Source organism: Chenopodium album, chromosome 11, assembly GCF_948465745.1.
Source record: "Chenopodium album chromosome 11, dcCheAlbu1.1, whole genome shotgun sequence".
Lineage (NCBI taxonomy): Eukaryota > Viridiplantae > Streptophyta > Magnoliopsida > Caryophyllales > Amaranthaceae > Chenopodium > Chenopodium album.
In genome coordinates this window covers 36,878,668-36,895,025 of record NC_137844.1, presented here as the reverse complement: position 1 = coordinate 36,895,025, position 16,358 = coordinate 36,878,668, and the positions used below count along the sequence as shown (strand labels likewise).

Genomic DNA, 16,358 nt, shown 5'->3' with positions numbered 1-16,358 from the left:
ATTGAAACTATTCCTTAATACCTGACCTTCTTGATCTGCGAGGAGGAAAGCACCTGGCCCCACTTGCTCATGGATGAGGAAAGGGCCTTCCTAGTTTGCTGACAACTTTCCGTGTTAGTTTCCTCTCCCTACTGCTGCCGTCTTTCTGAGAACCAAGTCTTCAGGTAGTAGTTGATAGGGGAAAACTAGGTCGTTAACTAATCCTCCCTAAGCTAAACAAAATTTATAAACACTTAACAAACCTAAATACAAGTATAGAGGTAAGTCAAGGGTCGAACTTAAAGGAACGGTTATGTTTAAGTGCTTTCAATGTGCGCCTAAGCTAGGTTAAATTCGAAGGTGAAGAAGTAACACTAACAACTAACAAAAAAAAAACAACTAAAAAAATAAAACACTAGGGAATGGGGATTAACAAGTAATCATGACAATTGCAACAACTTGGGAAGAACATGCCAATCAATGGTTGTGAAGACTAATGACAAGAGCTATCAATTGGAATCAAAGAGCTATCTCCTAATCATTAAATTAGTGGTCTCTATGAATAACAAACTAGGAGAATCACAATCCAAACCAATCGATAATTGCAATTCCTAAATCAATGGGTCGAATCATTAGAAATCACAATGCAATAATCTAGCATAATTATCAAGGCCTAATCAAATTACACACATGCAAGCTTACATTAATCACTTTAATCTCAACAATCAATCAACATAATTCCCAAATTAATCACAATCAATCAATCACACAATTTTCACCTAATCCCTAGCAAAGCAACTACTCAAGAGTCATCATCTAATCAACAAACAACTAAGAAATCAAGAATCAACAAAATATGAAGAACAATTACACTAATCAAGAATCAAACATCAAAACCAAATCAAACAAGCACGAAATTAAAAAAAGCAATTAAATGAGATATAGTTAGAAATCCTCATTGATTGATTATGGAGATATTCAATACAATTGCCACCTTGGATCTTCAATCTCTCAAACCACCAATGAAATCTCTCACTTTTTCTCTCTAAATCTACTCTTGAAACTAACCTTAAAACTAGAGAGAGGAACTCTCAACTAAGCTAAAATTATGATCAAAATTATGTCTAAAACTAATTACAAAAATTGGGTTAAAATAAATATTTATAAAAGGCGCGGAAACGAAATCGAGCGAAGCCAGAAACAAGGAGGAGCACCCACGCAGCAGGGGTATACACCCGCGCATGGGGCATGCGCGCTCGTGCTCGTGGGTTGCGCATCTGCGGGTGCTCTTCTGGGTTTCTTTAATTTTTTCGCCGCTTCGTGCGTTCGCAAAAAGGTCTTCGTGCACTCCACTTGATGAACATTGGGGGTGGCAGTTTCTAAAGGCCTCCACGGTGGGTTCAACACCATTTTACATGAGAGCGCGACTTGAGAGCACATAAACTAGAACTTAGAGCATCCACTTCCTTGCACCTTGAGCTTTTCCAATGCTATAAGTTTGCTCCAAATGAATCTTCTAACTTAGTAGGCCACCAATATCAAGACTTGAACCTCGTACAATACCTACAACCACGAAAAGATAGCAAATAAAGGAGAAAATACTGGAAAAACCATAAAAACACAAAATAAGAGAGAAAAGGTAAAATAAAGAGAAAATGTATAAAACTAAGCATTTATTAAGAAAGAAATCTATGAAAATTAAAGAAGGTAAAAACAGCCTAAATACTCATCAAATGAAATGGCACTCATCAGTAGTTCCCAATGCTTGACCCTTTTGTTGAAGGCCTTTGAGATTCTGCTCTTCTGAGCTTCCAGCTAGGATGAGGCATTAAAAATTCCCTACAGTTTTTTGGTGACTCCACTTGGGACCATTTCTGATTAATAATTTGTTTGGAAATTAATTAGAATGAGTGGATGAGACTTGAGATTCTGTTCTTCTGAGCTTCCACTTTGCACGTAATTGGAAAGACCATCTATAATGCGTCAAAACATAGTCATACACGTAGGAAAAACCGAAAATATTTTTCACGAATACAATCGAAAAGACGTTGCGAAAATCGGAAATAATAACGAAGATTAAAATTGCTGTAGAGCGTAAGAACTGTCGCATGGAGACAATAACCAACGCTAGACGACACCCTTGTCGCATGGCGATAGAGCCGTCGTAGGGCGATGGTTCTTATCGTCCAGCGAGAGAATTTGGCGATTCTGCGCCACTCTTTTGTCTTTGCGTTTTGCCTGATTCTAATATTATCTTGATGATTTTACTTCCTGATTAAGTTTTTCTGACATTTCTGAACCTATATGTGTTTTACATATGGTCTTAGCCCTTGGGAATTCACGCTCCGTCCACCCTAAAAACGGTTCGTGCAATAATAGGTGCATCCGAGTTCGTTGAGTTCATCAAACCATGGAGTTGAGTCTAACTCGTGGTGTCTCGTCTATCGCGCCAACCATTCTATGGTTAGGCTTCCAAGAGATGAATCCACTCTTAACCATGGACCCTCTTTGACGCCAAAATCCTTGACTTTAGAGAACTAGAGCCTTAGTTAGGTTGCAAACTCAATGCATCATGTTGTGACTAATTGACTACTTGTGCATAGCTTATTTGTGATTAAACTAACCCATTGTTTTGATTTGTTTCTTGTACATATGTTTAATTACGATTCATACACACTAACCTAAAAAACTTTCTTAATTAATCTGGTTTAATTTATTAAAATCAACTCCCAAAGAATGAATATGCTCAACCTAGAAGACTTTAGGCTTAAACCTTCGAAAGAATGGCTGACAATATGATAAGTGGATATTATACCGTTATTCTTGGGTTATTTGGGACGTTTTTACTCTAGATATTCAACATATAGTTCGTGTTTCTGTATGTCTTATTCAAGTTGGACTCGATTTCTTCTATTATGGTTATTTGGTTGTTATGTTGTGATTTTAGGATGAAGTAGAGAATTTGGAGTGATGATGAGCATGCTATGACATTTTGAGATAGATTGGTGATCTTCATAAGGAGATTTGCAAGTCATGAGAAGTTGTGTATTGGAGTACTAGATGATGATAATGCTACATGGCCGTGTACCATAAACTACATGGTCGTGTGACTCATCCATCCGCACTTTCCTGCTAGATGGTCAATTACCCTTAACTACACAGTCATGTGATAGATTCCAAGTACGACTGTTTGCTACATGGCCGTGTACCATGAGCTACACGGTCGTGTGATGCCATCTCCGTATGAAGTCTGCTTACACGGTCATGTACCCCTTAGTTACACGACCGTGCACATACATGATGAAATTTGAGACCAAGTAGAGGCTAGCTACACGGTCGTGTACCCATCAGCACACAGCCGTGTACGTGTGCGCTGAAGATATTTTTATTTTTATTATTTAACGATTTTTTAGGATAGTATAAATGGGGGTTTAACCCTATTTTAAAACATCTAATTTTTAATATAGCCTTTTCTATTCAACGTTGTTTTGTGAGAGAACACATAGAACTCCATTGAAGCATTCATCTTAATTTAATTTCAAGTATTTCTCTATCATCTTTAATATCTTTAATTTTCTATTGTTATTATGTTTTCTTTAATTATTTGTCTTGTTATTTCTATCATGTGGGAGTAGTTTCATAATCTAAGGTTAGGTTGAACCCTAATGTGGATTAATGTGTTATTTAATTCCCAATTTAATTAATTTATAATTCTTCTTTGTTAGGGTTGGTTTTAATATCAATGATTAACTAGAAATAGTATTAATGAATGTGATTTGGTTTACAACGAAAGTTGATTCTTAATTGATTTTAGAGCCCTAATTAAAAGTAAGAGCTTTTATGCATGAAAATAGCTAATTGTTCTTGCTAGTACTTATAGGATGTCGTTCTCAAAATATTTAATATGTATGATTCCATGAAAATAGGTATGCTTGCATGTTAGGGAAGCTATTAGTTGTTCAAAAGAAACTCTTAGTATCATTTCAGGGAGCATCTGTCTTGTGGAGTATTTATTGATTTAATTGAGGGAAAGGGATTGTTCTATTGCATTGAATATTAGTGGAGATACTTAATCTCAGATATCTTTAGTTCTTGATTAATTCATTATTAAAATTTTCGTTGCTTGATAGTTCATAATTGTTCTAGTATAGATTTCTCGATATTAATTGGTTACTTGCTTAGTATTAATTTAAGTCTGTTTAATTAGTTAGTCCTTAGTCTCTTGGGATTCGACCCTTACTTGCTCAACTACATAGTAGAGTTAGTTCGGTTATTTTTGTTAGGTGCGCAACACGCCTATCAAATTTTGCGTCGTTACCAGGGACTAACGGTTTCATTCTAGTTATTTGTGATTCGTTTTTACTGAGCTCTATCTGTTGCTTTGGCTATTGTCTCTTGTTTTTTGATTTCTCTACTTTTAGTTCTTTGTTGCATGCAAAATCGACGTTCAAGGTCAAACAATTTAACACCATTTGATTCTAAAATCAAAGCAACTACAAGGAGACGAGGAGATAAAAGAAGAAGGAAGAATCAAAACAACAGAAACATGGTCGATCCAGGAATAGAATCTCTTTTGGAGTATGGTATTCCTGATACCACAACTGGACTCCTCTCTAGCATTGCCAGACCACCCGTTACTGCTCAGAACTTTGAATTGAAACCACAATTCATTCAATTCATCTCCAATGATTTGTTTGCAGGCACACCTCATGATTGCCCTTTTAGTCACATTGATAGTTTCTTGGAGAAGTGCGATACTATGAAGCAAAATGGTGTTACAGATGATATTATTAGACTTCGCCTTTTTCCTTTCTCATTACGGGATAGGGCGAAGGAATGGTTGAGAGATGAAGATACTGGCTATTTTGACACATGGGACAAACTGGTAAAAGTTTTTCTAATCAAGTTCTTGGGGCAGGAAAAGACTACAAGGTTGAGGAATGAGTTATCTACTTTCGGGCAGTCAGATGATGAGTCCCTATATGAAGCATGGAGGAGGTTCAAGCGATTGCAGAGACAGTGCCCTCACCATGGTATTCTTAAATGGATGTTGATTCAAACCTTTTACAATGGCTTAACTCATGAGTTTCGAATCTATATTGATGCTGCATCTGGGGGTTCTCTCTTGACTAAGAACCCAACTGAGGGCAAGGAGCTAATTGAGAAGATGGTGGTCAATGACAACTATCTCCTAGTGGCCCGAAATAGTGTGAAGAAAAGAGGAAAATTTGAAGTTAATGCTCTAACTCTTTTTACTAGTTCTATGTAGGAATTGACAAGCAAGTTTAATAAGTTTCAAGCTGCAGCTTCTGGCTCACCTGTAACTTATCAAATGTGTAATGTACAAGGTCACATTTCACCTGATTGCCCACAAAACACGAATGAAATGTCGATCGAGGAAGCCAATGCATTCTACACTTCAAATTCCAAAAGGCCATATGACCCTTATTCAAACACATATAATGAAGGTTGGAAACGTCATCCAAATTTCTCTTACAAGAATACCCAAGCTCAACAAAATCCACCTCCACCACCACCCCATAACAACAATTATAATGCACCACCTGGTTTCCAAGAAAGACCACCTCTAGTCCAACAACCTATGCAACCACCTCCTCAAAAATCCAACCTTGAGCTAATCGAGGAAGAGCCAAAGGCACTGACTCAACCACCACTTGTTCTATATATGCCATAAGTTTCGTTCCCACAAAGGTTGGTTGTTCAAGCCAAGTTAGAGAAAAGGTATGGAAAATTTCTTGATATCTTCTTCACATTAACATTCCATTCTTAGATGCAATATCCGAGATATCATCTTATGCAAAATTTTTAAAGGATATGCTCTCTAACAAAAAGAAACTAAAGGAGAATGCTACGATTGCGTTGACTGCGAAGTGTAGTGCGATTTTGCAAAACACACTTCCTAAGAAACTAGGTGATCTGGGTAGCTACTCAATTGCAGTGAAACTTGGAGATATAGAGATCAACAAGGCACTATATGATCTTGGTGCAAGTGTGAGTCTCATGCCGCTCTCTATTTGCAAGAGACTTCAAATGGGTGAACTAAAGCCTACGTGCATATCTTTACAACTTGCGGATAGGTCGGTTAAATTTCCTTTGGGTACACTTGAAGATGTCCCTCTTCGCATGGGAAAATTCTTTATCCCATGCGACTTTGTTGTGATGGAGATGGAAGAGGATGCACATGTCCCCATTATTCTTAGTAGACCATTCTTAGCCACTACAGGTGCAATCATTGATATGAAGAATGGTAAAATCACTTTTAAGGTGGGCGACGAGAAAATGGAGTATTCACTCTTGAATGCTATGAGAACTCCTTCCGTGGGAAAGACTATTTGTCAAGTGGATGTCCTTGATGATTTACAACGTGAGCAACTTCCCTTGATAAAAGCAGATGATGCACTAGAAACGGTGTTAGTGGGAAGTACCAATGAGGAAAATTGGGAAACAAGGGAGTACACGAGGCTACTTGAGGAAGCAAAAGCCAAACCAATCACAACTCCAGTTAAGGAAGTCCTTAGTGCATCGAGTGTTGGGGAGAGTACTACGCCTCCCGAGGTAGAGTTGAAACCCCTTCCTTCTACTCTTAAATATGCATACCTTGGTCCTAATAATACATATCCTGTTATTGTTAATGCTGAGCTTAATGACACAAAATTAGAGCAATTGCTCACTGTTTTGAGAAAATATAAAAGTGTAATTGGGTACACCATTGATGATATTAAGGGTATTAACCCATCTTTTTGTGAGCATAAGATAATTCTTGAGGACGATCATGCCTCCTCCATAGAACCTCAAATATGACTAAATCCAAATATGATGGAGGTAGTTAAAAAAAAGGTTCTTAAATTGCCTGTTGCAGGAATAATTTACCCTATCTCAGATAGTAAATGGGTTAGCCCTGTACATGTAATTCCGAATAAAGGAGGTATGACCGTTGTCAAGAATGAAAAAGGTGAGCCAATTGCAACTAAAACTGTTACATGTTGGCGAATGTGTATTGATTGGAGGAGGTTGAATAAGGCCACCCATAAGGACCATTTTCCCCTTCCCTTTATTGATCAGATGCTTAAACATTTGGCTAAGTTTTTCTTTTTCTGCTACTTGGACGGATACTCTGGTCTCTTTCAAATTCCCATCCGTCCATGCGATCAGGAAAAGACTACTTTCACATGTCCCTAAAGCACCTTTGCCTATCGAAGAATGCCATTCGGATTATGTAATGCTCCAGCCACGTTCAAATGTGGTATGATGGCAATTTTCTCAGGTCTTATTGAAAATACAATGGAAGTTTTTATGGATGACTTTTCTATCTATGGAACATCTTTTGATGTATGTCTTGAAAATTTGAAAAAGGTGCTCCATAGATGTAAAGAGATCAATTTAATTTTAAACTGGGAAAAATTCCATTTTATGGTACAACAAGGAGTTGTTCTAGGCCATGTGGTATTACATAAGGGTATTGAGGTTGATAAAGCAAAGATAGAGGTTATTGAGCGACTACCCCCTCCTAATTCTGTAAAAGGAGTTCAGAGCTTTCTTGGTCATGTAGGATTTTATAGACGATTTATTAAAGATTTTTCGAAAATAGCTCGACCTCTAACCGAGCTTTTGGCAAAGGATTCCCCATTTATATTTACTGATGCTTGTCTTGAGGCTTTTAACAGGTTGAAGGAATCTTTGATCTCCGCTCCTGTTATGCAACCCCCGGACTAGACCCTCCAATTTGAGATTATGTGCGATGCTAGTGGCTATGCGGAAGGGGCCGTTAAGGGACAACGAAAGGATGGAAAACTTCATGCTATTCATTACCCTAGTAAAACTCTTAGCTCAGCTTAAATGAATTATGCCACAACAGAAAAAGAGATGCTAGCAGTAATTTATGCAATAGACAATTTTCATACTTACCTTGTTTGTTCAAAAGTAATAACTCATACAGATCATGTGGCATTAAGATATTAAATGAGTAAATTTCACGCCAAGCCGCGGTTGATTCGTTGGGTCCTTCAATTGCAAGACTATGACATCGAGATAAAGGACATGAAAGGGACTGAAAATGTCGTTGCAGACCATCTTTCTCGCCTCCTCCTCGATAAGGGGGATGGATACGACTTCCCTTTTTATGATTATTTCCCTGATGAACATTTATTAGCCCTTTCTAAAATTGAATTACCTTGGTATGCTGATTTAGCTAATTTCTTGTCCACAGGTGTTGATATTCGTGTCTTATATGTTATTTTATCCTCCGTGCCACGGTCATTTATATGCATATTTGAGCTCTTCGGAGCTACTTTTGGTACTAATGTGTGGTTTCAACTGTTTTGTAGAGTTGGCATTTGTTTTGTAGGAATTTCTCGGATTTGTCGGTAATTCCTATGGTTTTCCGGCCACTATGAGATATTGGAGCTTTTAGCACATTCATGACCATTGATCGTATCCCAAAACCGATCATATCGGTGACTAAGGGCTTGGTTCGTGGAATTGGTCCGAGCAATGGACCAAGAAGAAGTGTTGGGCCTTGACAATTGAAGCCCAAGGGAGTTGAAGAAAATCTTAAGGCACGACCAAGAGAAAAGCTGGGCCCGATCGGGCGGCCATTGGCTCGATCGGGTGATGTAAGCGTCGTTTGAAGTGCGCCTACGTTAAGCATGTGTGAATAAAAGGAACATGATTCCTTACTTTGATTTTGCTTGCTTGCAACTAGAAAACAATAAACGAGTTAGTAACTTCAAGGAAATAAATTAAACAATAATTAAAGTTAAATTAAATAGAGTTAATTTGGGGCTAAACCTTCAAACAGTTCTATTTTTCATGCCTTGGTTTAAGGATGGAACCTCGGGTAAAGTACGGGCTCCTTGGAGTGCTTAAAGGAAGAATTTTAAAAGAATAAGGTAGGCTAGTGTTTAGGCTAGAGCAAAGAAGAGAGAAGAGAGAATTAATTGATCCCCCGAACTATAGAAATGAGGGTTATATTTATAGGGAAAATGAGTAGAAGGAACACACGAAACCCTAAAAAGATAAAAACCCTAAATTTAGTGGCCGTGACACGGCAAAATTTGGCATGACACGGGGAAGTAGCGGCCCTAAAATGATAAAACGGGTTCAGGATTTACGCGGAAAAAACATGGGATAATCCCGTGTCACGGCATGTGCACCGTGACACGGCAAAATATGCCGCGACGCGGCACATTCCACCGTGGCGCGGCACATTATGCTGTGACACGGTGGACATTTTTCCACTTTTGCGTCCAAGTTCATTTTAAACCTAATTACGTTCAGCATTTTTAAGTGACGTTTTATAATTTCGGGCTATTTAGGTTTATTATTAATTAATTGGGCTAAATTAATAAATAATATGAAATGGGTTAAAAAGGTTTGGGCCAAAATAAATTGGATTATGCTTTGACTAAATATTAGGACTGATCCGTTGACTATTTTGCGAACTGATTTTGATTGAACATGAATTTTAAGCACTCCCGGGATTAAATACTCAACCTGACCAATAACAGTAGTGAAAGATTGTTCATCATCGGGTTTGGTTTCGGGGAGACATTTTTAGGTGTCTACAGAAGCCCCCACTTTAGCTGAGTTTGTAGAAATGTCAGTTTCAAAAACGATAGTCAAAGTAGTCGATAGGGACCGAGAATAATTTAAGACGTTCTGCGGTCCTAAATTACTCTTTATACGCCGATACCTGCAGAAAAATGTTAGTTCCACAGATAAAAGAGTAAAGGGATTGAATACGTATCTGACAGCAGTGTATCGGTGGCAAATATGTACGACAGTATTTGACACTAGTGTATCGGTGACAAATGAGTTTGGTAGGTTTCTATGCTTGAAGAAATCCACCGGATGATGTTTGTTGCGATACTTTCCATGCTTGAGGAAAGTCGATAGATGATAATGTTCATTGAGATACTTTCCATGCATGAGAAAGTCGACAGATGATATAATCGCTGATTTCTTCGTCTTGAGAGGTAACAACGACCGACAATTTTCCATGCTTGAGGAAAAACTTGTCTGATTATGAGATTGCACGTCTCTGTGTATCGAGAACCTTGCGCCGTGAATCGTCTTCGCATGGTAGATGATCACTAAAATGATGATGGTTCGATTATCCCCGAACATGGGCTGTAAATGGTTTGATTGTCCCCGAACGTGGGCCGTAAATAGTTCGCTTGTCCCTGAACATGGGCTGTAGATGATTAGACCTTCAAGTCGACTATCCGACCAAATTAGGTGCTTGAAATATGACTTCGATACTTAATAGGGGTAAAATGGTAATTTTGGTACCATTTAAATAGTTATAATTTCCCACAAGTTTTTTTTGGTGGAAAAATAATTGTCACAAAGTTGTGGAAAATAATTCGAACTGGTCAAGGATGCTTGGAATATTCCAGGAACAAGCACCGTGCCACGTGGCCGGTTGCCATGGCGCGGGATGTTCTGCCATTACGCGGCAAAAAATTTCGGGACACGTGCTCCTTTTTCTGCTGCTGAATTGGTAAAAAACTGCCGGAATATTCGCGCTTATACCGTGTCACGTAGCCTGGTGCGTGACACGATAATAATTCTTTGTGACGTAGGCTTGTTTTCTGCTGTTGAATTGGTCAAAAGGCTGCAGGAATATTCGCTGGCGGATCCGCGCGTGCACTAGGTCACACTTTTGGAAGCCGTGGCACGACGGATATTGCCGTCACACGGTATATCCGTCCGTGACGCGGTGCTTGGTTTTCTGCTGCAGTCATCACATCTACTCAAAATTCGCGCCGTTTGACAAGCTTTGTTGCCGCGCCACGTCAGCCATACCGTCATGCGACATCGAATACCGTGGCACGGGGCATAACGCCGTGTCACAAGCTCTTGTTTTGCCTTTAAATTTCAAAATTTTGGCCTCCTTCTTCATTTCATGTTGTTGCTGCTACTGTTCGTGTCCTCCGTCGGCATTTTCGAGCTTTCCTCACTCAATTCTCCATCAAATTCAATCAAATCTCTTGCTAGCTTTCTCAATTTCGAATCTCTACAAGAATCTATGTAAGTTTCTTTGCTTTTTGTCTTGAATTTCGTTGTAAATGAGCAATTTTATGTAAAAACCCTCGAAAAATCAAATTGGGGATTTTTTATTTTGAGGTTTTATGTCAAAATTCTTGTCATGAATTAGTTTGTACTTGAATGTATGTTGGTTTGTGAGCAATTTGAGACCAAGTTTGCATGATTTGGTGAAGAAATGAGCAAATCACCATTTTTGGTACTACTTTGTGCGTGAATGGTGTTCTTGTTGTTCTTGTTGTTTCTTTGCACTTGAAATGATGATTGAATTGTTGTAGATCTTGTACAACATGCTATGATGTGCCGATCTATTGTTTTCGTGCAATTTCAAACATGCTCTGTTTTTGTGTATGTACTACATTGTCATGGAGAACATAGTATCATGCGATTAGGAAAACTGTAGTATTAGTTTATCATGGAGAAACTAACTACTAAAAATAATTCTATTATTTTGCCAATTTTTAGCCTTGAGGTAAAAATTTAGCGTATAATAGAAAAAGCAGGTTAAAGTAGTTGTTAAGCTGCTTTCGAATAAATAACTAAATAACTTAGGAAATGATGCTAAGTATTTAGATTTTTATCCTTTGTTTAAACATAATAGCATGCCTAGACAACGAGATCGATATATTTCTACTCGTGGCCGGCGTCAGGCTTTCCGAGAGGACACTCCCATGGTTCCTACGAATATAGATGATGCCTTGGAGACCAAGCCTCACCCCTCTACGAGTAGGGGTAGGTGGACTCCACCTTCGTGGACACTAGACGAGTTGGTTTTCTGTCGTGAGAACCATATTTCTCATCGCCCGCTTACTGGAATAGTCGATGGTTTACTTTGCATCATGGCTCAGGAGCTGAAGACTTGATTCCCTATCTATACAAGATCATCATAGGGGATCCCATCACCAACTCCTTGTGGGAGTCTGCTGGTTTAGGAGATTTTTATTCAGCAGTTGTAGGATTTCGCAGCCCCCGAGGCTGTGGTTCGATAGTCGTCTGAGCGCTGTTGGAGTATTTTTGGGATACTACCAACACTTTCCATCTCGCTTGGGGAGAGATGACGGTGACTCCTCTAGATTTCAGTATGATCAGCGGCTTGCGTTTCACCGATTGGCCTTTCCAGCAGATTCTTGACCTCACTTGGAGGGCGAATGAGGCAGTGGAGTAGTTAGGTCCTGTTGTTCACCATATCAGGACATGACCGGTTCCTCGGGGTGGTCCTAGGAGTGGGCAATCAGAGACGGCTTCTGTTCTCGCCCATGGTTTTGATATAGCTGAGACGACGCCTGAGCAGCGAGTACGGATCTTCATCTTGATCCTTATTCTGGGACTCTTTCTCATGATAGGAGTTCTCGCGCACTAGTTTGTTACATGCCGTCTCTGACCAGGATCGCTAAGATAGGATCCTTCAGTTGGGCTAGTGTGGGGTACGCTGATCTGCTCTCGTCGCTACGTCATGGCTGTAGAAAGCTGAACGATTTGTCCTTTGTTGCTGTTTATGGTCTTTGGAGAGTCTTAGAGGTGACGATCTTTTCTTCTTCGTGTTTTTCTTTTACCGCTTTGGCTCATGTGCTTAGAGATTATTCTTGTTGCAGCCGTGGTTCTATGAGTACTTTCCGGGATTAGCCCCTCGACGGCGTCGCGGAGCGGTCCACGATTTTCCTTTCGATGCCATTCGGCGTGACCGGGGCGAGTCATGAGTGGAGTCAGTACCGAGTCTTCGAGGGCTGCTGCGTCGGGGTACCTTTACCATTGGCGTAAGGATCGACTTCACAGTGTATTTCTTTCACTTTTGTTACTTTTCGGCATTCACTGCATTCTGTTATGGTTTTCAGGTCCCTGTCGAGATCCAGTATCGGCCTTGGGCTGGCTTGACCGACCTTCCCGAGGCTTTGGAGCGCTCGGCATGTCGTACTGTCTTCTTTGGTACATCACGTTTTGTTTGTTACCTTGGAGAGCGTGTTGTCCGTCAGCACGGCGTTGATCGTTTTTTGGTGCCATTGTCTCCACCTGAGTCGATGTTGCACTCACGCTTGTTGGAGAAGCTGCTGAATAGGAGAGAGCGCTATCAGTTTTCTTGGCAGGAGCTTGTGCGCATGGATGACGATTATTCTCATGACTTGCTTCCTTACTTGGCTCTCTGCCCCGTCTTCCGGAGGTTAGATTTTCTTTGAGAATGTTGTTGATAGTTTCTGTTTAAACCGTCGAATGACCTGATTATTCGATCATGTTTTAGACGAATGTTCGTCGTAGGGGGAAGGTCGAGGTCCCCCTCAGTCTATCTGTTACCCGGGGCCAATTGTTATGGTTAAGGAGCATATTGCTGATGCACCGGAGGGTTTTAGACAGGCGCAGGAGTCCCTGCCCGATGAGTTCGAGCTAGTAAGCTTTCGGACATATCTTCATCCTTCTTAATATTGCTTGTTACTAATTTTTTGCTTCCAGGTCACGCACTCGGATATGATGGGATTTATGAAGTTGATTGATGCTCTAAAGCATTGTATCATCAAGCTACGACACGGTGCGAGTTGTCAGAGTGGTTTAGGCGATGTTCACGAGGTATATTCATCTGTTTTCCCATGTTTACCTTTTGTTTTGTCTTACACCACTGATATATTTTCATTTTGTGTTTTTCAGGAGCGACGGAGGCGACGGAGGTCTCGCTCGCACTCGGGCATAGAGGCTCGGACGAAGGGGAGCCCAGTCGCCGCAGACGATCACATGAGGTTCATCGGCATTCTCATACCCAATGGCAGCAGCCTCAGACTTCTCAGCCATTTCAGGGGTTTCAAACTTAGTGGCAGCGTACTCAGTCTTCTCAGCCGTTTTAAGAGACTTAGTAGCAGCAGCCTCAGTCTTCTAAGTCGTTCCAGCACTATCAGACCCAGTAGCCTCAGTCTTCTCAGCCATTCCAACACTTTCAGGCTCAGTGGCATTGTCCCCCATCTTCCCAGCCATTCCAGCCTTCACAGCTTGAGTTTCGGCGGGTCATCACTCAGCTCGCACTCGAGGCATACAGGCTCGAACGAGAGGGAGCCCAGTCGCCGCAGACGATCCCCTGAGGTTCGTCGGCATTCTCAGACCCAATGGCAGTAGCCTTAGACTTCTCAGCCATTTCAGGGGTTTCAGACTTAGTGGCAGTATACTCAGTCTTCTCAGCCGTTTTAGGAGACTCAGTGGCAGCAGCCTCGGTCTTCTCAGCCGTTTCAGCACTCTCAGACCCAGCAGCCTCAGTCTTCTTAGCCATTCCAGCACTTTCAGACTCAGTGGCAGCGTCCCCCATCTTCCCAGCCATTCCAGCCTTCAGCCTGAGTTTCGGCCGGTCATCACTCATGTGGATCAAGTCTTTTTTTTCGGTTCCATTGTCTGGGACGATGCCTCCACCGACACTTCCTACATCTTGGAGTCAGTCTACGCAGTTTACCAGCTGGACAGATCCTGCTTTGAGTATGTCTTCTGCTAGATTTGTGGGGACTAGTAAGGACACTACTCCTCATACTCGAATGATGGAGGGTATTTATGGTCCGCCATTCCCTTACTCGCGGTCTTCTGATGACACTGATCCTACTTCTTCTGGATCTGGAGAGTTTTGACCGAGGGTTTTATTGACACTACTTGTACCATGACTCATTCTTGTACATTTTATTCACACTTTATGCATTTGACATTTATTTATTCGTTTAGTGTGTATGTTAGTGTGTGCTTGTGACTATTTGTGTGTGATCGTGTATTTATTAATGACGCGAAAAAACGTTGTTGTTTTTTTTTCGTAAGTGGAGGGTACCAACTTTCTCCCTAAAAGAAACGACAAAAAAGAACGGGAAAAATTTACAACTTCCCAAGATAAAAATAATAAGAAAATGGGATATGTTTTACAATTTCCTAAAAATTAATAGAAAATGGGACAAGTTTTACAACTTCCTCGAAAAAAAAAAAGAAATAAAAATGGTAGAAGTTTTACAACTTCCCTGAAAAATAAAAAGAAATAAAAATGGGACAAGTTTTACAAATTCCCCAAAAATATAAAGAAATAAAATAAAAAATGGGAAAAATTTTACAACTTCCCCGAAAATAAAAGAATTAAAAATAAAATAAATTAAAAAAAAGAATTTTATTAGGTATAAAACTCTTGAAACAAGAGTTCGAAGGATAAACGGTGAAGGAGAACATAAGAAAAATCCGGGAGAAATAGGTCAAGGATAAAAATTAATAACGCGTGACCACCGTGACACGAGGGCCACTGTCGTGTCACGGTATAAGTTGCCGCGTCACGGCAATTAGTCCCATGACACGGTGTACTTTACCGTGTCACGGCGCGCGAATAGTGCAACGGCGTGTTTGCACGTGGGACAGGATAAATTTTTTGCGTTTCTAGGCTCTTTTGGCTATAAATTATGACCAGTTAATTCGTGATATGAATAATTACGAAACATAAAATAGCTAGAATATCATTTTTCAATAATAATGTCTCAGAATTTTGATAATACATTGTGTGACTGGTCATATTCTTTGACCAATGCAGAGAAAAGAGAGCTAGAATTGTTTCATGTCAGAGGTATATTGGCATTAAGGCATGTGGCAATTGAACACGATTTTCCGAGAGCAGCTCTAGATTATTGGGGTCCGGAAACCCATTGTTTCAAGTTCGATTATGATGAAATCTGTCCTCTGCCGGAGGAATTTGGTGCTATCTTTAGCTTCCCTGCTAGAACTCTCGTTGCAATGCCTACTCTACGTGAATATTATTACCAGGATTTTGAACGTCATCTTAATCTGACAGATCCAGATTTAAATAAAATTGTGTGTGGTGACGAAGTAGATCTAGAAAAGTTTGCAAATTTATATTTCAATCGTCCTATCTAAATCATATCATGTATACCGTAGGAGACCTTATATGTTTTGCATGTTTAGCAAGATTTTATTTGCAAACGGTAGAGTAGGACATGTTTAGCATCTGTGCTTGAACATGTTGAATCTAGAAGATCCCCTATGCCTACTTGCCTTGGAGAAACTTTGCGTGGTCTCGACGAAGCAAAATCTGACCGGAAAGCCACCAGGAAGAGCTCTCTAGTACTGTTGCAGGTAAAAACGGCCTCTGTTTTGTGACCGTGACACGGTGGCTGGCGCCACGTCATGGTACTTTCTGCCGTGACACGGTGCTGTGTGCCGTGTCATGGTGCTCCATCAAATTTTTTTTTTCTTCAGATTTGGTTGATGGAGCGTTTGGAACTCTTTGAAGCCCCCGACGATATTGAAAAATACGGTCCCAATGATCTAGATCGTAGGAATAAATATTATTCTACAAACATGTCATA

At 40.2% G+C, this 16,358-nt stretch overlaps 2 protein-coding genes and 1 non-coding gene across 3 annotated transcripts; 2 read left to right on the top strand and 1 right to left on the bottom strand.

The window, feature by feature from the left end:
• Positions 1-4,909: 4,909 nt before the first annotated feature.
• Positions 4,910-5,016, bottom strand: LOC145569818 (small nucleolar RNA R71). Its single transcript, XR_014096347.1, has one exon. It is a non-coding gene; the product is annotated as a small nucleolar RNA R71 (small nucleolar RNA).
• Positions 5,017-5,814: 798 nt separating this feature from the next.
• On the top strand, positions 5,815-6,801 carry LOC145566565 (uncharacterized). Its single transcript, XM_081625945.1, has one exon. It carries the CDS (start codon positions 5,815-5,817, stop codon positions 6,799-6,801), a length of 987 nt encoding a protein of 328 aa, XP_081482071.1.
• A 12-nt stretch (positions 6,802-6,813) lies between these two features.
• Positions 6,814-7,713, top strand: LOC145566564 (putative mitochondrial protein AtMg00860). The gene is made up of 2 exons (XM_081625944.1): positions 6,814-6,952; positions 7,265-7,713. Exons 1-2 carry the CDS (start codon positions 6,814-6,816, stop codon positions 7,711-7,713), a joined length of 588 nt encoding a protein of 195 aa, XP_081482070.1.
• Positions 7,714-16,358: the final 8,645 nt, after the last annotated feature.